Genomic DNA, 20,043 nt, shown 5'->3' with positions numbered 1-20,043 from the left:
GTAAGTATTTCTCATCTAAACAGGCACGGGTGAAGGTTGATGGGATTATCTGCCGCCTTGCATTTTTGTTGCTTGAGAGCTTAGATGATGGCGATGACGGAAATAATTGGATGGCGGCTAGTAAGCACAAGCAGCGTTTATGGCGGCATGTTCCGTCCAAATTCCCCGAATCTATCAACCTCATACCGACGCCATAGCAACTTCTTAGATTTTTAAGTTCCATCATTGACGTTCCGTATTGTCTCAACATGGCACCGAATAGTGAAGCATACCACCCCCAAGATGCCCTCAAAGCAGGCATCAACGGCGCACTGATTACAGGAACGGCTGGTGCTTTTGCTTCCGCGATTCAAAATAGTTTGCACAAGAAGAATATCGGCATGATGGGTGTCTTCACCAGGACAGGAGGCACAGCTTTCGTATTCAGTAAGCCCATTAAATCGAATCCCCTGATCATCATCATGTTGACTTTCTTCAGCTGCGATGGGAGGAACATATGAATTCACAAAATACGCATCTGCCAATTTGCGAGAGAAGAACGATACTTACAACACCGCAATTGGAGGATTCTTGGCCGGATCAGTTCTGGGATTAAGATGTGGGCTCTGAAATAATTTTTCAGCGGTAAATTAATGCTAATTCATCAATAGTCGGAACAACTCCTGCGGTTCTTGGATTTGGTACATTAGCGGCGGTTGTGCTTAGTGCATTCGATTATACCGGCGGTGCCATAACGGGATATAAGAGAGATCCAAATGTCGATGAATTTGAGCGCAAGGAATTCTTGAGGAAGAATCGAAGGATACCTGTTGAACAGACTGTAGCGGAATTGGGAGAGGGAAGAGGTATGTTTTTCTACTCATCTGGAAGGGCATCCAACTAATCACTTGAAGGCATATACGGACCAGGTTATGATGAGAGAAGAAGGGAGAGAATCAAGGAGAGATATGGTATTGAAGTACCAGCTAGATCCTAAAGGGCCTTGTATTCATAATTCGGAGGCCTCAAACAACGATGTACATAGGTTTAGGGCTTGCAAATCACTTTAGAGTTACAGCTCTTTGAAACTTGAAGACCTGCCTTCCAGGCTTACGGGCTGATGGCGACTTCATGATACTGTCCAGCTCAACATCATAACTACTGAGAGGGGATTCACAACACCCCAATGCATGAGCGAGCAGTTTCGAGGGTTCACTTTTTGCAGGAGGCAGCACAATCGGCACAGATAAAAAAATTCATCGACGACGAGAAGCTTTATCAACACCCGAGTGCACAAAAATTCATTATAATTCTTAAATTAGCCACAATTTGAAACTTGACCATCATAAGCTCTAGGTTACCTTCTGATCTGTAATCACGTGTGTGATGAATTATTGAACTACTGCCGGCAAATATTAACTGTTGATTTAACCCCGCAATAATATGCTGTGGCCCTCAACCATCCCCTCATTGATCGACCTTTTGAGAAGCAAAGCATACTTATAGACTCAGTATTTCCTACAAATTTGCAGACCTTCTATCTTTACCAAAAAAATAAAGCACGATTCGCAACCTCTCATATACCTTCACTACAAATTTTGAGATCACTGTAAGGTTCTACGGCTTCGGTACCATAAGTGGTGTGCTAGAAACATCAAGTCATCTGCCTCCACCCCTTCAAACAACTGGTGAAATCAGTTGACCCAATTACGGTGGCAAATCAAAACATTAGAAATAACAAATCTTGTTTGCTTGCGGCGAGAAGACCTGTCATATAGCATTACAGTAGTTTCCTCTGTACAATAAAGCTTTTAATACAATGGAGAAGACAATGCCCGCTGTTCGTGCTCCGTTCAATCAACCAACAGAATCGTCTCAGGATGTGAAAGAACGATTCTATCGACACTTTCAAGAAGAGGTGACAGGGAAGTCGATTACCACTCGACTAATTGAATTGAAAATACTAACATTTTGACAGACCTTCAACAGCGTATTAGCCAGCTTGGGAATCTCTCTTTAGTTGGAGGAGAAAGGCAAGATGCTACAGACCACTGCCTTGCCAGTATTACAAGGCTATCTAACGAAGTTGCCGATGCTACGGAATACCTTCCAGCATATGACCAGAGAACTTATTCGCAGGCAAGCATTTTCTGGAAGCGTGATGATGCATATCCTGTACTAATGATGACCAGGCAATCAAAGGTCTCTCGGAGAACCTTCAAGAAGTGAAAGCCAAGGTTGCACCAAGAACTAGATTCCGGTTTACTTCAAGCAAGAACAGTTCCGCTGTTTCTATCAATGATGCCGCTCAGCTAGCTCAGGAAAGTCTTAGTGCTACTTTGAAGGCTTCTATATTGTCGTCTACTGAATCATCACTGGCCACGACGCCAGCTAATTTGATGACACCACCCGGCGAGGAAAGTGCTAGAGATACTGTTGGAGATTTGCCTTCATTCTCAAAAAATTACAATGCCGAAATGGCCACTGCCTCGGGTCCAATTCGAAAGCCTAGTTTCTCAGAAGCAAGCACCATCAACATTACAGGTCACACTGGTCTTCACATCATCCTACCCTCCTCAGCATCCCGTGCAACTTCATCTGGTGCCATAACAAAACTCAATGGGTGCATTGTTGACATGTCAGTCCCAACGGCTAATGGTGCTCCTTTTGCTGGGCTTTCCTTGAAGAACATCAAGCATTCTTTGGTCATAGCTGGGCATGTTGCGGGGGCAGCACATATTACCGGCATCGAGGATAGTATAATCGTCGTCACGTCAAGACAAGTCAGAATGCATGATTGCAAAAATGTTGACATATACCTGCATTGTGCTAGCCGGCCCATCATTGAAGACTGTAGCAATGTGAGGTTCTCACCTATCCCGAATTCTCAGGTAAGTTTGGTCATAGGGTTTACTCATTACAGCACACTGACAATATATGTAGAACGTTACAGATGAAACGGTCAAGAATCAATGGGATCAGGTTGACGACTTCAAATGGCTTAAAGCAGAGCATAGTCCGAACTGGAGCATCTTACCAGAAGAGGAGAGATTGAGAGAGGAAATTTGGACAGATGTCGTACCCGGAGGACCCGGAGTTGGACTTGATGATATCCTGAAGAAGATTGGGCTCACTGGACGATAATTACCATTAATTACCTCGAAGTACGTAGTCTTTTGATGCAGATTGGCCAGTGATGGAGATGCAATGAAAATTCAGGTAATGGGATAGCTGAGCAATAACAAGTTTCTTTTTTGATTTTATATTTTTGATATTGTATGTAATCCATGATAGCATTGCACCTCAATAACGAGATGTGCATTTTGCTCTACACGAGCCTCAACTCATTGCAAGACTCTTGGACGAATGAAGCGCCATTCAAAGTCCTCGGCCCACGATAATGCTCCAAAATAACCTCTTCAATCTTGAAGGGGCTTAATCTAGCGTACCTCACAAGGTGTTCTATGATCCATTGAGCTGAGCACCCGATTGGGCTCTTTATGCCTCATTCTTCATGATACATGTTCCTCGACATAAGGGTAACGTTCGCGTATGTTTTGTCTCTTTTCCTCTTTCATGCTATCCATGCCTTCAAGTTTCCATTTTATCTCCTGATCCTCTCTCTTCTCGCTCTTTCTTCATATTCAATCCTATTTTCATCAACAGATTCAACACCTCTTTCTGCTGTGCAATCTTCTCCTCGCACTCTCTTATCTCCTCCTCCTGGTCTTCAATAGTCCTATGCATATCTGGCATGCTCTTTACACCCACTCTTGCCTTTTGTAATTTATGTTTGATGCCATCGGTCGCAGCATAAATATCTTTGATGTTCAATGGCCCCGTGCTGTTTGCATTGAATGAAGGAGTCGCGGCCGGCGGGGAAGCTGCGGACGGATTGCTTGGAGAGAAGTTTTGAAGACGAGAAATTGTTTCGCAAAGAACGGGGATTGTGTCGATATAATCTGCGGTGAGGCCCTCAGGGAGAATCATCGTCGGTGGGATTTGAGATGGTGTGGCTTGAGATGGAGTAGTCGTCATCTTTACTAAATCCACGAACGTAGAGCTGACAAGCTATCGATCGAATCGTTGAGGAAAGTTAAAAATGTCTGGACCCGAGTCGAAGATTCTCCAGTATCTTCAAAGCTTCAAAGCTTCAAGTGTATCCCGACGTGTGTGTATGTGTTATTGATTGGATGTGAAGAGGTCCGATTAGTCCTTGTGCTAGCTAAGAAGAGCAAGGCAGGTTCGCTCTTATCGCGGCGGTTTCACAAATACGGCGAGACGGCTTTGCACTGGAGGGGCCTAAAATCCATCACCCCACCACAAGCGCAAAAAAGCTTCTTGGAGTTATCTCTCAACAATTCACTTGTTTACTTCTGAAGCCATTCAAAATCTTCATTGTACATACCTAGGTACCTGGGATTTATCAATACATCGATCGATTTGAATTTGTCTTTTCTCTTGTAAGTTGATATCAAGTCCTCGATATCCATTTCTTTCTCTTAGAAAGAGATTCGGTCATCAAGGCTCTTTGTTTGGTGGTACCGAAGCTGGAGCTGATATAGCCTGTATTTACTAGATTCGAAACATTTCATTTCGCCAAAATGGTCCAAGTCGAAAATAAAGCTGTCCTGAGTATGTCAAAAGATTCCACGTATCCTCAATCTATCGATATATCTATCCATTGCCCGAAAGGACTCTGTTGATTCACTCTATCCATTTGGCATGTACATATTGCGACTTGCCCGCAATGCCTCGAACCTCCATTCCAACAGTTCAGCTCAATACTGAGAAATTGTTACCCCCTTTACCTCGTACAAAGAAAAGACCAGATTACATTCTTGCACTATTTTATATACTTGTATATCTTGAAGTCTCATGGCTAATTGTAATGATTTGGCGCAGTTGTCATTGATGGATGGGGAGTTCCAGGTGAAAATTCACCCAAAGATGGAGATGCGATTACAAACGCCGAAACTCCAGTAATGGATGCTTTCGCCAACAATGCAGATGGATATACCAAGCTTGAGGCATCCTCCTTGGCAGTAGGACTTCCAGAGGGTCTCATGGGCAACTCGGAGGTCGGACATTTAAATATTGGTGCCGGAAGAGTTGTATGGCAGGATGTTGTCAGAATCGACCAAACAATCAAGAAGGGAGAGCTGAACAAGAATGAGGTTGTCATGAAGGCATTCAAGGCAGCCAAGGATGGCAATGGCCGCCTTCACCTTTGTGGTTTGATCTCGGATGGTGGCGTTGTAGGTACTCCCCTATCCAATCGACAGGCAAATACAGTACTTACTCGAGTGACAATAGCACGCCAAGCAAGATCACCTATACGCCCTCCTCAAAGTCGCAAAGGAGCTCGAAATTCCACATGTTTACATTCATTTCTTTGGTGATGGACGTGACACTGACCCAAAATCCGGCGCTGGTTATATGGAGGCCCTTCTTGAGAAGATCAAGGAGATTGGAATCGGTGAGGTCGCGACAGTGGTGGGCAGATTCTACGCCATGGACCGTGACAAGAGATGGGACAGAGTCGAAGTCGCATTGAGCGGTCTTTGCAACGGTGAAGGAGAGGAGAGCAGTGACCCAGTCAAGACAGTTAAGGAAAGGTACGAGAAAGGCGAGAATGATGAGTTCTTGAAGCCTATTATTCTCGGAGGGAAGGAGGCTCGTATCCAAGGTAAATGGATCAAGATTCCTAAAAAACCCCATCAACCAAACTAATGACCCCAGATAACGACCAAGTTTTCTTCTTCAACTACCGATCCGATCGTGTACGAGAAATCACCCAACTTCTTGGTGACGTTGACCGTTCGCCAAAACCAGACTTCGCCTACCCCAAGGACATCACTCTTACTACCATGACCCAGTACAAGCTCGATTACCCATTCGAAATCGCATTCAAGCCCCAACACATGGGTAATGTTTTGGCCGAGACTCTCGGTGCTCAAGGTGTCAACCAGGTTCATGTTGCCGAGACAGAGAAATACGCTCACGTTACATTCTTCTTCAACGGAGGTGTCGAGAAGGTATTCCCTCTTGAGGTCAGAGATGAATCACAAGATCTCGTACCATCAAACAAGAGCGTTGCTACTTACGATAAAGCCCCAGAAATGAGTGCTGCAGGTGTCGCCAAGCAAATGAGCAAGCGTATTTCCGAAGGAAAATTCGAGTTCGTTATGAACAACTTTGCACCTCCCGATATGGTTGGCCACACTGGTGTCTATGAAGCTGCAGTTATTGGTGTTGCTGCTACTGATAAGGCCATTGGCGAGATTTACGAGACTTGCAAAAAGGAGGGTTATGTTCTTTTCATCACCTCTGATCACGGGTAGGTCTTCTGTTTCGTGTTATAATGCTCTGTTCCTACGAATCACACTGACAAACTCGTGTCTTAGTAATGCCGAAGAAATGAAGTTTGCCGACGGTAAACCAAAGACTTCTCACACAACCAACAAAGTACCATTCATCATGGCCAACGCTCCTCAAGGCTGGTCTCTCAAGCAAACAGATGAAGGCGTCCTAGGTGATGTTGCACCTACGATCTTGGAAGTTATGGGCTTAAAGCAACCCGAGGAGATGACTGGATCCAGTCTTTTGGTTAAGAGTTAGATTACCCACCCAGCGTTGAAACAAATTTGCGAATTATTCTGGCGTTCTGAGTTACCTTCGAATTTTTATGATTGAATGAAGTTTGCGTTTGAGTTTCCGTTGTTTTTGGCACAACAAGCATTGTTCAGAAGAGAATAGAAAGCTAAGATTTTCATACTTCACAGGCAAAGGTACCAAGAGAACACATGATGAGACGAAATAGAGGGCGGGAAAAACTAGACTGAGGAGATGTATGTATAGATACCCTGAATACATATCGATAAAGTTTTTGGGTAGTTGATGCAGTGAATCGTGCAGCAGCTCTACAACCTAGGTAGTGATTTTACTTTCAAGTTTTCGCATCCACCTTGTTTGCGTGATCTTCTTTCCCACCCACCACTCGGCTATCTTTTCCTTTTCCATAAACGCCCATAACGCATCATACAAATCCTTATACACGCCCCCTACTTCGATGAAATCTGCCGGCTTGCCTATGTCACAGTTAAAGAATGACATGTAACCTTTGTTCTTGGCGACGATTGCTTGTTGTCTCAGTGACCATATTATCGTGACTCCAAAGTCTCAACCGAGAAGTTCCTTCGTTATGCGATGGGCTAGGAGGAGCTACACTTAAATCATAGGTCATGATTCTGGTGAGGCTGATAAGTATACTTACTAAATCCGGAAACCTAATATTTAGGCCTCTTCCAGTTCCAAGTCGATGATTGAACTACGCATCCAATACGTCTCACATTCATAAAATCGACAAAACATTCCTTGCGCAATGATTTCTCAAACTATAATACCACACACATGTTGCAGGCTGTCATGTGTTACATGTATCCATGGTGTTTTCAATTCTCAATCTATCTCGGAAGATCGTGAAGCATATGGTTGAGAGACTGGGTAATCAGATCGTTCCAATTGGGATCGCACTTGAGCTCTTAACTCAAGAGCTTTGTGATTGGCCCTCCTATCTGATGACGAGTTTATCGTGGAGTGAGGGTTACCAAAACAGGGCAGATGGGCGCAGTGTCGGGAAATACAATGAATGGAGCCGCGGGCGTTCTGGAGAGTACGTGGCTAAATATGAGATGGTTCCAGTGAGTAGCGCCGTGCGAGGGAGCTGTGGGAGACCGACGGGCAGTTTGGTTCTAGCGAGCTCGAATCTTTTAGGGTCCCTTCTTCGGTGATCGCAGCAACGAGTGGATGAGTATCTCAGCAATTTCTTTCCAAATAGGCTGCCTTCACTTCTACTTGTAAGAACCAGTCTGCTTCTGTACACGATATACAAGGAAAGATAGCCAGGTTTGATAATATGCGTAAATAGTACGTGATAACTCTTCCTAACTTTTAGAATTGACTTTGTTACAAATGACCAGGAAACTTTGTCTTCGTTTGTAAAATTTCGCTTGGGAATTTCGCTTATCGTTCCTACGTTTACACTTGTGTTTCTAATTCTTTGCAACCTTTACAAACTTTGAGGTGATTCCCCGCCGCAGACTTGTGTATTCTAATCCGAAAACGCAATTCTCTCATCTGTATTTTCATGGTTCTCACAGAACCGTCGGTATGTTCAACGGAGCAGCCAACTGTTGGTGAAGAGATATGCACGCGAGTGCATTCGACATGGGTAGTTTCGGATACGAAAGCATGTTCGAAATCCACTGGTTAGCAATGAAATATAAAGATAGGTTGGAAATGTGTTGGAAAGCCATGAAGATATCCCATCAGCTTTACGTGCTGTCATGAATGTCTACAGTGCATTACTTCGTAAGACACGTGGCAAGAGAGAAGTGACTGAGCACAGATCAATCGCATTTTTGACAACCTGCTAGATATTTAGATATGCTATTCAAGTCAGTGAGAAGTCTAGTGATAGTATTACACAACATGCACTGGTAAGACCATTCGGATATTGCTTACACGGTATCAATTCCGAAGAAAATGAGATATGCACCATCACAAGTCGACTTCTGAAAAGCTCGTTGAGTTAGAGAACAATAATGTTGGTAGAGAGTCCCTCCTGAGAGCCTCCTTGAACATCTTTTCATGAATACAAATAACCACAACTCATATCCAAGGCCTCAGGCCGTCCATCTAAACTTCTATAATGGGAGTGAGCCAAATCGCATCTACTAGTGTCTTGCTGAAAAGTGTGACCCTGACAGACAGTGGAAAACTACACGACAAAATTGCTCGTATACCAGGCAAGATAGTGTTACGCAAACTCTGGAACAATATGGCCAGGAGTTTCTAACGTTTAGGTAAGCAAGGCAGGACTTCTAAAGCTGTTACATACTGGTATTTTCATGCATGGTGCTAGCAACCAAATATTCCACGTCCTTGTCAATATCGCTCAGAAATTGCTCATCTTGGGACTGATCGAGGCACTGACAAAACTCTCAGAGATAAGTGGCTGAAAGAGATTGTAGACGTTGGAATAAGACTAATGTATTTCATGTTGATAAGATGGTCACAGCTCGTGGCTTTATACTAGGGGTGATCGAACCCTTCAATGACGAGGGAACTGTATTTGAGAGCAGATGGTGATTACAATGTAGAGAGAAACCATGAAAACAGAAAACAACGCAGCATATTATACCCATTGTATCAAAATATTAAACTTTCCGGTATAAGTATGTGTATGTTCTTCGCCTGATCATCTATCCTATAGTCACTTCCTTGGTCTACCCCCTGCAACCGCTCCTCCCAACCTGCCAAACTTTCCCAGGCTACTCCTCGATTTCGTATGTTGTGGTCCGGATGGAATTCCACTTGGTGCATCTTTAGATACTGGAGACGGTCCAGATAACCTCGTCGAATCTTTGAAACCCCTACTCTCTCCACTCTCCATTCTCGACTCAAAACCGCTCAATCCATCATCCATATCCCCACCAGGCCTTCTCGCCCGTCTCGCCCTCTCTTGTACAATTCTAAATTTGTCAAGTAATTCTCCCCACCTGATGCCACTTTCCTCCCTGCCTTTCAATCTGCTACTCCTGTCATAATTTGACGGTCCTGCAGTCGTCTGAACGCTAAATGAAGGAAAAGAACTATGAGTTTCTGTGCCACTCTTTTGACGTTGATGGAGAGCAAAGGTAGAAAACGCGTCCACTACACTGTTATTACGAGATGAAGAAGGTACGTACGCTCGAGGTGCTATGTGTAGGTAGCCTATTGCGCTCACACTATTTAACCTATTCTTCAATGCTGCAAAAGCCGAGGATTGTGGAAGCAGCATAAGAAGGCCGTAAAGACACTTGTAAAGATGAGGATATTTTTCGGGCTCAAGTAGTTGGAGGCGAAGATCTACAAAGGGTGATTAGCAATATTTGTGGTTTGAGATAGTCACCTTACATGTAAAGACAGGTGATTCTAGCAATTGCACAAGTTTATCGATTTGGATAAGCATGTTAACTGTCATCTCGAGTTCGGCACTATTGATGTCAGTATTATTTCGATTACGGACTTCTCATGCATACAATATCTGAAGAAGATTATATGCTTGCTCATAAGCTTGGCCTAAAAGACAAAGTGAGAAGGTAGCTACAGCATTGTAGCACCATGACCTGAAGAGAGCGACGAAGAAAGCTTGTCCGTCCTATGCAGCCATTAGCAGATGATTTTTCATTGGACTGTGGATATTACGGACCTTATTCTCAATATTTCGAAGCCTTTTCCTGAGATCTGCTAATTCCGGTGCAGTGATGAGATTATTATTAAGGTTCTGTACCATAATGCTTGCAAATTCAACATCTTCTTCCTTTTCTATGCAATCCGCAAGTGTTCTGTAGATTCGCTCTGCGCTAAGATTAATACATAATTGTCGAATGATCAAGTTTCCTCGAGTCTCGAGGAGCTTCCTGTCAGTAGAAAATAGTTGAAGTAAGTTTACCATGAAAGAAGTAAAATAGTCATCATCGCTGTTTCTCGAAATCTGAGATAAAAGTTGGAGATCCTTAGTCACCACGGCTTCCGATGGATCAGAGAGTGTTTTAAGAAGAGCAGGAAATATTCCATCATTAAATGCGAGCAGCTTCTTAGGTGCTTTCCTGTGTAGCATGAGTAACCAATTTAGAGCTTCAACTCTAGTTACTTCGTGATCATTAAGAAATAGTAACGTTAATGAGCTGACCGCTGCAGCATAATCGAGATCTACATGTGCCTGGTATGGCGGTGTAGGTGTTTGCGCTTTGCTAGAGGGAGGCGGGGGTGTCTGTACTTCTATATCTCTCTTGTCAAGCTCACGAGATCCGGACAAGGAGCCACGATTTGTAGCGGAAGAGTCTCTTCGTTCAGTGGGATTTGATTCTTTCATGGCGAGAAATCTCGAAGGGGCTGAGGAAGGTGCCTCTGAAGTAGCACAACCTTCGTCCGATAGTGACACAACATAAGCCATCAAGGATGTGTTGACACGGGCAGCAGCTTGTCGAATGGTATCGACTCCACTAGCCATAGCTGGAAGTAGATGTGCCAATATCTTTGGGGCAAATGGAAGGACTTCTTCAGGGCAGATGTTTAGGAATTCAACAATCCATCTTAGCGATTCAAGTAAGCTATCCTCTTCTATCTGATGTCAGCTGGTTGAATCAGAGATTTCAATACATTATCCTTACCCAATGGAGTGTCCAGATTCGCAGTAAGGATGACAAGAATTTCTTTATGATTTACGTGAACATCTTGACCGGGAACCCAGTCGTCATCACTACTGATGTCTTTGTCATCTACATCCATACCTGAGTCGTCATCTCCACCTAGATCTGGTGCCGTCGATCCTTCGCTGTCCATAGAACCTGACCGTTTTCGTTTCGTGTCGCTGCGCGATTTTCGGCTTTCTTCTATACCTTTCTTGATGCGTGAAATTCGCTTTATTTCACTAAGAAATCTCTCAATTGCACCTTGAGTAGCCACGTGAACATCACGATTTGGATCACTCAAGAACTTAAACAGCCCACCGAGAAATTCAGGGAGGAAAGAAACAAGTTCTAAATCTGGAATAGAATCTAATAAAGTTATCCACCCCACGAGAAAGGTGCGCGTGAATGGATTTATCACGTAAATTCGTTCTTTTAATAAAGGTATGAAGCGAGCCAGGGAGAAGGCTGTAGGAAGATCATCGGAATCCTCGAGGGTTTCCTTATTAGAATCGGACATGGAATCGTCAGAAGTATGAAGAATCGATACGTAGGTAGCTGCAGATTCAGACACTATGTCCTTTATCAGACGATCCAGAAGCTCTGCACCATTTTTGACTGAGAGTTCTGAGTCCGCTCCTAGCTGTTCGGTCATTAGTCCGAAAATACTTTTGACGGATTCTGGGTCTGACTTGCCTTACATAAAGCGTCGAATATGTCATTAAAGTAAGGTAAAACTTCACCCTTTGCCACTTTGGCAATATTGTACATACTTTCGCACGCATAATACCTTACTCGAGCATCTTGATCTGTGAAGCAGGCGAGGACTGGTGGAACAATTTCGTCAAGGTATCTTGCGAGGTCCTATCAAAAACATCAGCTTGATACATGTAACTCCAACACACCTCTGTATCATACCGGGCCTAATGCAATAGCAGCAGCAGCGAGACCAATGAGACCGCCATTCCTGGCATGCGGCTGGTGGACAGCGTAAGCATAATCGTTACACAGTTGCTGGATGATCTTTTTGATTTTATCAAACTCCTTGGCTGCTGTAAGATCACGAATGACCCGTTCAAGACTGTAGATATCTGTTAATACATTGTTACAGGTAGGATTCTCATCGCACTTACTCTAAGGCGCCGACCTTCCGTTTGTCGTAAAGCTTATCATTCAGAGCACGCTGTATACTTTGATCCATGTTGAGTTACTGGTGAGGTCAAAAGTTCATGTTACCTCAGAATAATTTGCTCCGATGACACCCTCTCTCAATATCTCTTTCTCATATCGCAAAGCAAAAGCAAAGCAGAATGGCGAAGAAAGTGGGTAGATCTGTGGATAGCTAGCTGTAACGGGGATATCACATGAGTGAATGGTGGGTGCACCGTGAGTTGTATTCACGAAGGAGATGAATGCTGAACAGAACACTGAATTTATTTCAAGGCGGTGAGGTATCCTAATCTATTATTGTCGGCAGTGGTGAATGACGAGAGTATGTTTGAAGTGTATTGCAAGTGAAGGATTTGTAGTGTGAAGAGATTCGTTGTTTGCATGAGAGGCTGTGGATGTGGATCTCAAGTTATCGACGAGGCAGGAAAGCTTGATGGCGGAGGAGTCTGTGATCTTCAATAGAATAGAAGGCTCTACCCAATCAGAAGGTGTGCCTTTAAATAAAGGACAAACAGTATTAGAAATTAATAAGAGCAATAAGATTAATCAAGGTATTTCTACAAAATGCACCATACACATGCAATATACACATATATACAGCTTTTCACTTAAAAGTTGAGTACCTACCTAGTACCTACATAGACATTCATGGAGACTTGGGAGAACCATCGACTCAACATTTGAATTGCTTCTTCACAATTCATGGTATGATTGTTATCGGATTACGTAAGTATTAGGTAGGGCCCAGTCAAGACGGCCCGAAGCGCATATATAAATGGTCAAAGCTTACACGTGAGTGCCTAGTAGTAATAAGTCAATGAGAATTGCAGCTTGTCAACCGCCACGATGTATCGTAGAAGGATTCAGAATATATGCAAGAATGTATAGCTTTAGTATCTGATTGGATGTCTAATTTTGATCGGTCCATAGTCTCAATTGAGAGCTCATATGGAATTGTCCATCTTGATCTGTTGCCTTGTTGCGGAGGACTCAACTTCATCACAGCCTCGACCGTTAGATTCTTCAGTTTAGTTGAGCTTAGAAAGTGCTGTGGTACATCGGCAAGGATTCTCTTTGTTATAGGAAGATTGTTGACTTCATTAGGCAGCCTGTGCATGTATGATCATCACAAATATCAAGAGTTGATATGAACTTGAAGGGGCCAGGTTATGCTGTTTGCCTCTGAATTCCCCATTGTGCTCAACATTGCGAATCACAACAGCTGAGCTAATTTTGCATGGATATTGCAATGCCAATTCCCATAGATCCTATCATTTACGCATTCGGCAGCGAATCTAGGATCCCAGCAACGAAACGTGTTTTGAGATGAGGACGATCCGTCGTACAAACAGAAAACAACCATAGTACAATAGGCAAACAATCCGATTCAAAGCATTTAACGTAATCCCGAAGTGAACCGGACAGTATTCACATTCGCCTCCTAACACCAGCCCCACTCGCTTGCATGACGGGCGCAAAGGGCTTCCAAGGTGCAATATGGGCATCGTTCCCCCCCAGTACCTTGCTCTTGTTCGTCTTGTACAGAGATTTGATCTGTCTTCGTATTTTGATTACCGCTCGATGCTTCACCTCCCCCGTTCTGAGCTCGCATCTCGCCGTCCCGTGCAGATTGAGATCTAGTGTCGTGTTCACTATTACTATGACCTGCTCGAGCAGATCTTCTCGCAAATCCTGACTGGGCTAACGTTTAGTATTGTGGTTCTAGCGTGGTTTATGAAAGTAAACTTACTCCAGGGTGTGACTTTGCAATACGTGCAGCAGCCTCGGGGGTCATATGGCGGTTTCCCATCCTTGTGTTTAAGTGAGGTGATGGACTTCGTCGATATGCAGTTGGCAATGGGCTGATTTGAAGAGGCGTTCCACAGTTTAATGTAGGTTCAAATGATTGAGAGGTTTGGTCTTAACGAAAGGATGGGACATCGCAGGTATATGTAGAATTCGCTCGACATCGTAGATAGAGTCTTAAAGATTGAATTGGGAGCTTTGCATGAATTTTAAATCCCAATGCAGCACGTCTCAAGACTTCTCATCTGCTTGTCCGTCTACTCTTTGTCCCAGCCTTTAATCACATAAATATGCCACAACTGGTAACTCTTGCGCGAGCCTGGTGCTGTAACATATCAGCGACAATTCCATTCGTTCGCTTCCTCTACTAACTTGCACTTGGCATACAACACTTCAGCGGGTGTGTGCGCAGGAAGCAGCTTCACCGTCCCCAATTGTTGCGAATGTGGGCAAGAGATCACCAACCATGAGGTTAGGTTCCAGTCCATCATGTCGGGCTCATTCCCGCCTGCACCCTCATGTACCTTTCCGTATACTGGAAGAATTCTCAAATGACCCGAGTCAATTGTCACTGCATAATCCTGTATTAAGAATTCGGGCCGAGTGTCTGAAGTTTTTATATGACGATAATTAATCATAAAAATGGCCTAATTTAAATGTTCTGGAGGAAAGTGATATCCCGGAAGATTATAATGGAATGGTATTGGACGCTGCGTCTTCAATCGCTTGCAGTATGCAGGGTCCTTCGCGAAACGTTATACAATGACTGGTTGAAGTCAGAGACGGGATTCTACAGTTTCAGACGATATATCAATGCATAGAAAAGCGGTGTCAACCCATAGCTCCGTGTGATCAGACGAGTCATATATTGAAGTGAAAAATAATGTATTGCAGCCGTTCTGCGACTTATCTAGTGCCCATGAAGAATATCACCCTTCTCTACTATGCTCTTCTGACATTTAGCCAGGATTGCAGCTTGCCTACCAACTTCTTCCAGCCTACCAATGACATCCTTATTGCCGTCTACAAACCCATAGAGCGCATAGGGAATGCCTACTTCATTGCAAAATTCTAACACAAGCTTCTGGGCGCGGCGAAGATTGTGTCTAGGCATCCTGGGAAAAAGGTGATGAATAGCCTGAAACTGAAGACCTCCGTGAAAGAAGTCGAGCCATTGTGGGCAGTCGATATCCATAGTCGTGCGTAGCATCTTCTGTGGAAAGGACTCGTGGGGCCCAAGTTCAGACGTGCTCATGGAGAAATGTGAAAGAGTTATCTGAGCATGGACTGGCATAGTGACCATATGGCTGATCAAGACAAATGCAACTCGGGCACCATTTGTAGGAATGCTTCTGTAAACTACTCCATAGCCATACCAAGTCCAAAAGAAAACCTGGCCCGCAATTTCTAGCCATCGTTGCCACCGTGCAGGACCTTTCTTTGGCCCAAGACCCCGGAGAAGATACTCCCAGGACAAGCGGTAGAGATTGAATCGACCAAAGCAGAGTACTACATAATAATAGTATGATTGGTACGGAAGGAGAAATTTCGCGAATGCGTCATATTCTAAGCATTTTTCATAGTAAGTTGAGGTCAGAGAGCTCAAAAATCTATGGGTAACGGCGAAGAAGGGGATATGCTGAATGTCTGGATCATGCTCGGGAGAGTTTGTCACAATGTGATGAACGTTGTGGTTACGTTTCCACCATCCAATTGATAGACCACCAATGAAGTCTGCAAGCCAAATGCCGATGAGCGAGTCAATCGTGAAGTTGTGGGTGATTCCCATATGGCCTGCATCATGCACCGTAAACACTAATTGATGCCATAGACAACCAAGAAACAGCCCACTTGTCCCATACCAGCCCCACTTCAAGCACATGAATGCCATAGTGGCAAAGAAAGTATATCGGCAGCATTCGATTGCGTATGAAGTGTAATTGCAGTCATACAGGCCTTCTGCACGCATCCGTTGATCCAACAGACGGTACTTCTGAACAATTTCTTCTTGAGTATCCGGATCTAAAGAAGGATATTTTGCATGGTCTAGGACAATTTGTTCTCGAGTCAATGCATCAAAGTGAGACATGCCGTCGTCCAGGTCAGGCGCAGATGAAATGGAAGAGGCAGAGGACACCGGGCGATCTTCTTTAGCCAACCCTCTTCTGCGCACTTCTGTGAAATCTTCATCGAATGTAGGTGAGGGGAGTCTTGAAGTTTCAGAGCTCGATTTTTCATCGCAAGTATTGTCGTCTTCTTCGGAATCGTCGGACGTGCCTTCGACATAGCTTCGAAACTTTCCGTATTGTATTGGAGGGACAAAGTTCTTCCAACGACCTTCTATTTTACCGATTTGATACCTTCCCATAAGGGCTCTGGTTTCTGCCGAGTGTAGACTATAGAGAATCTATTAGTTTGGGTGATCTCGGAAGAGTGATTGTTACTTTACGGACGCGTTCACTTCATCTGTTGCATCCCTTCCTACCATATGCTTAATGGCCTTGTCTCCTCCGGGATGGTATTTCATCCAAGCATCTACTTTGAGTACGGCCTGGTCAACAATAATGATCGACCTGCCATCTGCGATGAGACCTTCGACTTGTCTGCGAGATATAATCTTCTCCTTAGAAGCGGCCGCCACGGCCTTCAAGGAAGACATTGTAAAATGATCGTTTCGTGGGACAGATAAGCTGAAGCCGATAGTAAAATAACAGAAAAAGTGTGAAAAGCAACCAATCAATTGACGCTCAAAAGAGTTTGTATCGAATAAACATTCGATGATTTTGATTGATTATACTTTGTGAAGAAAGATAATTGTACGAAGTCTAAGAGTCTAGTATCTTTATTAGTAGTAATCGTTAAGAACTTGCGGTGTATAGTCACAACTTACTACGGAGGCTCGGAGGTTGATGGGATAAGTTGTGTAAGCCTCATTTTTAATAAAAGTTGTTGTTTTACGAAATTCCAATACTGCTTTTACTAATTTTATTAGATATTCAATTATTCCCTTCAAAATTTCGAATTTTGATATCTTTTATTTACATTTTCAACTTTTATAATTTGAAAGCTTTTAAAGCTTTTAAAGCTTTAAATAGATTCTAAATAGTTTCAGAATAATATTTCTAAAAAGAAAAATATAAATTTCAATAAATTTGAGTGATTTTATTAGAGATAAAATAAATTTATAATACTTTTACTATCTAAAGTTCACTATATAAATTTTCAATCAGCATAATGATATGATTGATCCAAAAGATAAAAATGGGGAAAAGCTCAGTCGCTTTTTGGTGTGTTTTACAATACTTACGCCGTCAACCTCCGTAGTGATGCCAATCCCTTGAACCAGTGGCGGGGCTTGGATTTTTGACCCCTAATTTTGTGGGACAGGCTAAATGTCGTTGGTCAAGCCTGTTTCGTCTTACCAATTGATGAAGGTTCAACATCAATATCAACTAAATCAACAATCTGACCCTTCCACCTACACATTGGACCTGGTATTTGTGGCATTCTCTCTACTTCAAGATGACCTTGATACTGTCCCTGCTGGTCATTCACGAATATGATTGTACATGAATGATATCGTCAAGGGTCCAAAAGTACTCTATAAAAAGGCAGTTCGATGAGCAGATACCTGGTCACCCCATTTACCCATATATCTGCAAAAAAGTGGGTTGGAGAAGCTCTCACCTGTGGGTCAATTGCGAATAAACATATGGCATGAGAATTGATGCAAACAATTTCAATCTTCTCCATAGGCCAAGCTCATAGCGTGAGAGAGCCGGTTCACAAAAAGGCTCGGCGGAATGTTGGCAATAGTGACGGCAACGGCGACGGTCTTGAATGGGATTTTTCGTTTCCCTCAAGTCTAACGCAGATGCCTTGTCTGCTATAATGGGTTGGTCCCTTGTGCAGTTTTTCTCTTACTGGGGTTTGAGTCTCCTGCTTGCGTGTGCAACCCTACCGTTAGTGACACTGAGAGCGACTTCATTGTGACCTTCTGCAGTGAGCTGAATACCTTCATGCTACATCGAATGATTTTAGAAGTTTCTAGAAATAGTACACGTTTGGCTGTACTCTAGTGTATCAGCTAGTACAATTTACATGTCGATATTGTCACTTTTCCGGGTGTAATGTCTTTTTTGGATGTACATGTTATCTACTGCTTAAGCAATCGCTATTCGTTGGAAACATGCAGCAGTCACCATGATCATCTCAGTAATATCCAGGTCCAAACACTGCCCCTCGGGATTGTGCTGGTGAGTTGGGGTTCAACTCTTCCCACATTCGTACACCGAGGTGAAGTTTTGCATTCTAAGGCGACCAGCAGCCATTTCTATCTCCCATTGAGCCTAAGACCGCTACTATCCTCCTCTCCAGTGACTCTTCTAGACAAATCCAGTAATCACTACTTCACCGAAGGCCAATCGCTGTTTTACTCGGAAGTGACATTGCATACGGCGATGGGACAAACTATGTTTGCTTGATATCCTCACCTCTGTGTAACTTCAGATATACCTATCAGAAATCTCCTATTGCCCCAGAAGAGCAGATCTAAAAGTCACATAAACTACAATATGGAATTTTCTTCGTTGTTATCTCCTAATATTCCCGGTTGTACATGAGTGTAAGCCTCATTCTGTTGGGCAAAACCCATCGTTTCACAGCGAGGGGGTATTTCTTCCCCCCAGGTATAAAACACTCGCTGGATATCCATCTCATTCTCTCGAATCCAGCAACATTTCAATAAACGTTATTACAGCCCTACAAACCTCACAACCCTTTCAAATTTTACAACCTAATCTTTCAAAACATACTTTTGTCTTCAACCATTATCACAATGAATCTTACTTGCCTCCGCAAACACAATCCCAATGCTTTCCGCCAATTAGACACCCACATCGACCCAATCTACCTCCAAACACCACACCGACCCCAAACTGCGCTCGCACATTCCCTGATTATCCCACGCACCCATCCTTCCCACAATTCTACTCATATCTATAACGACTGCCAGTCCTGTGAAGACGATCCACGAACTGGTGCTCATTACTGCCGTACTTGTATCGAAGCTCAATATTATTCACTCCAATCTCAATCTTATTCACAATCTCAGATCCAAGATATGTACTATACCACGTGCGAATGTCCGCATTGCGACAGTGGTTTGAATTCCTATACGAATAGCGCGAGAGGGTATACGAGGGGTGATGGAAGATGTTCAAGCATAAATATAGAGCCTGTTACCCAGCAATTGTAAGTTTGATTATTCACTGATAAACGGAAGGCCACAACAACAATTGTGCTAACGAACGGCCCACAGACATAATGCAGGAAGATACGCCCATCTGTCTCGCAGTAGACTCGGACGAAGTCCTTATAGAGATGTCGGATTACTTGGTTCAGGTACATGTTTAGGCGCGGCAGGTGGATTGAGTGGCTTGGGAAACGTAGGTGGTCTCGGAAGTCTGGGTGCTCTTAGTGGTTTTGGGGGAGTGAGAGATATGAGAGATGCAAGGCATCACGGCGGAAGATGTGGGCTACAAAATAATCGGCTTTCATATCGGATTTAGGTTTTACCTCCTAGCTTGTTGTCGTTTGCGGGTTATACCATTGTTAAGTTTCATTTTGTTCAAGTCTGTAATAGAGACCATGGGAGGAAGCAGGGGTCACAAATAGGAAGGAGTCAGTCGAGGATTATTCAGAAGTTCTAGGGTTTCATAAGTTATCAATGAGTACTGCATACGATTTATGTAACCATATCTTACACGAATCACAAATTTCAGTCTCATGCTCATGCTCATGCTTATGATCGCGCCATCATTATCAAATCACGCCCCCGCCACCTTTAACC

The 20,043-nt window shown here is 43.5% G+C and overlaps 8 protein-coding genes across 8 annotated transcripts; 4 read left to right on the top strand and 4 right to left on the bottom strand.

Annotated features, from left to right (window-relative positions):
* The first annotated feature begins 190 nt into the window (after positions 1-190).
* Positions 191-1,331, top strand: EAF02_008410 (uncharacterized protein). Its single transcript, XM_038904458.1, has 4 exons — positions 191-426; positions 479-598; positions 651-845; positions 894-1,331. The coding sequence occupies exons 1-4, from the start codon at positions 249-251 to the stop codon at positions 974-976; spliced, it is 576 nt and encodes a 191-aa protein (XP_038755515.1). The 5' UTR covers positions 191-248; the 3' UTR covers positions 977-1,331.
* Positions 1,332-1,798: 467 nt separating this feature from the next.
* Positions 1,799-3,123, top strand: EAF02_008409 (uncharacterized protein; the record flags this gene model as incomplete). The annotated part of the gene is made up of 4 exons (XM_038904457.1): positions 1,799-1,897; positions 1,969-2,118; positions 2,172-2,870; positions 2,923-3,123. The coding sequence occupies 4 exons, from the start codon at positions 1,799-1,801 to the stop codon at positions 3,121-3,123; spliced, it is 1,149 nt and encodes a 382-aa protein (XP_038755514.1).
* Positions 3,124-3,570: 447 nt separating this feature from the next.
* Positions 3,571-4,017, bottom strand: EAF02_008408 (uncharacterized protein; the record flags this gene model as incomplete). The annotated part of the gene is made up of 1 exon (XM_038904456.1): positions 3,571-4,017. The coding sequence occupies one exon, from the start codon at positions 4,015-4,017 to the stop codon at positions 3,571-3,573; it is 447 nt and encodes a 148-aa protein (XP_038755513.1).
* A 566-nt stretch (positions 4,018-4,583) lies between these two features.
* Positions 4,584-6,802, top strand: EAF02_008407 (uncharacterized protein; the record flags this gene model as incomplete). Its single annotated transcript, XM_038904455.1, has 6 exons — positions 4,584-4,614; positions 4,885-5,237; positions 5,296-5,668; positions 5,722-6,319; positions 6,387-6,595; positions 6,765-6,802. 6 exons carry the CDS (start codon positions 4,584-4,586, stop codon positions 6,800-6,802), a joined length of 1,602 nt encoding a protein of 533 aa, XP_038755512.1.
* Positions 6,803-9,256: 2,454 nt separating this feature from the next.
* Positions 9,257-12,417, bottom strand: EAF02_008406 (uncharacterized protein; the record flags this gene model as incomplete). The annotated part of the gene is made up of 8 exons (XM_038904454.1): positions 9,257-9,891; positions 9,940-10,019; positions 10,065-10,183; positions 10,235-11,148; positions 11,199-11,859; positions 11,913-12,080; positions 12,135-12,297; positions 12,350-12,417. 8 exons carry the CDS (start codon positions 12,415-12,417, stop codon positions 9,257-9,259), a joined length of 2,808 nt encoding a protein of 935 aa, XP_038755511.1.
* A 1,410-nt stretch (positions 12,418-13,827) lies between these two features.
* EAF02_008405 (uncharacterized protein) lies at positions 13,828-14,196 on the bottom strand (the record flags this gene model as incomplete). Its single annotated transcript, XM_038904453.1, has 2 exons — positions 13,828-14,082; positions 14,137-14,196. The coding sequence occupies 2 exons, from the start codon at positions 14,194-14,196 to the stop codon at positions 13,828-13,830; spliced, it is 315 nt and encodes a 104-aa protein (XP_038755510.1).
* A 906-nt stretch (positions 14,197-15,102) lies between these two features.
* EAF02_008404 (uncharacterized protein) lies at positions 15,103-17,024 on the bottom strand (the record flags this gene model as incomplete). Its single annotated transcript, XM_038904452.1, has 2 exons — positions 16,646-17,024; positions 15,103-16,588 (listed from the first exon to the last, which is right to left on the bottom strand). Exons 1-2 carry the CDS (start codon positions 16,849-16,851, stop codon positions 15,103-15,105), a joined length of 1,692 nt encoding a protein of 563 aa, XP_038755509.1. The 5' UTR covers positions 16,852-17,024.
* Positions 17,025-18,007: 983 nt separating this feature from the next.
* On the top strand, positions 18,008-19,891 carry EAF02_008403 (uncharacterized protein). Its single transcript, XM_038904451.1, has 2 exons — positions 18,008-19,445; positions 19,513-19,891. Exons 1-2 carry the CDS (start codon positions 19,030-19,032, stop codon positions 19,760-19,762), a joined length of 666 nt encoding a protein of 221 aa, XP_038755508.1. The 5' UTR covers positions 18,008-19,029; the 3' UTR covers positions 19,763-19,891.
* The last annotated feature ends 152 nt before the right edge of the window (positions 19,892-20,043 follow it).

Source organism: Botrytis sinoallii, assembly GCF_014898435.1.
Source record: "Botrytis sinoallii strain Bc 23 chromosome Unknown BSIN_016, whole genome shotgun sequence".
NCBI lineage: Eukaryota > Fungi > Ascomycota > Leotiomycetes > Helotiales > Sclerotiniaceae > Botrytis > Botrytis sinoallii.
This window is presented reverse-complemented; position numbering and strand designations above follow the sequence as displayed.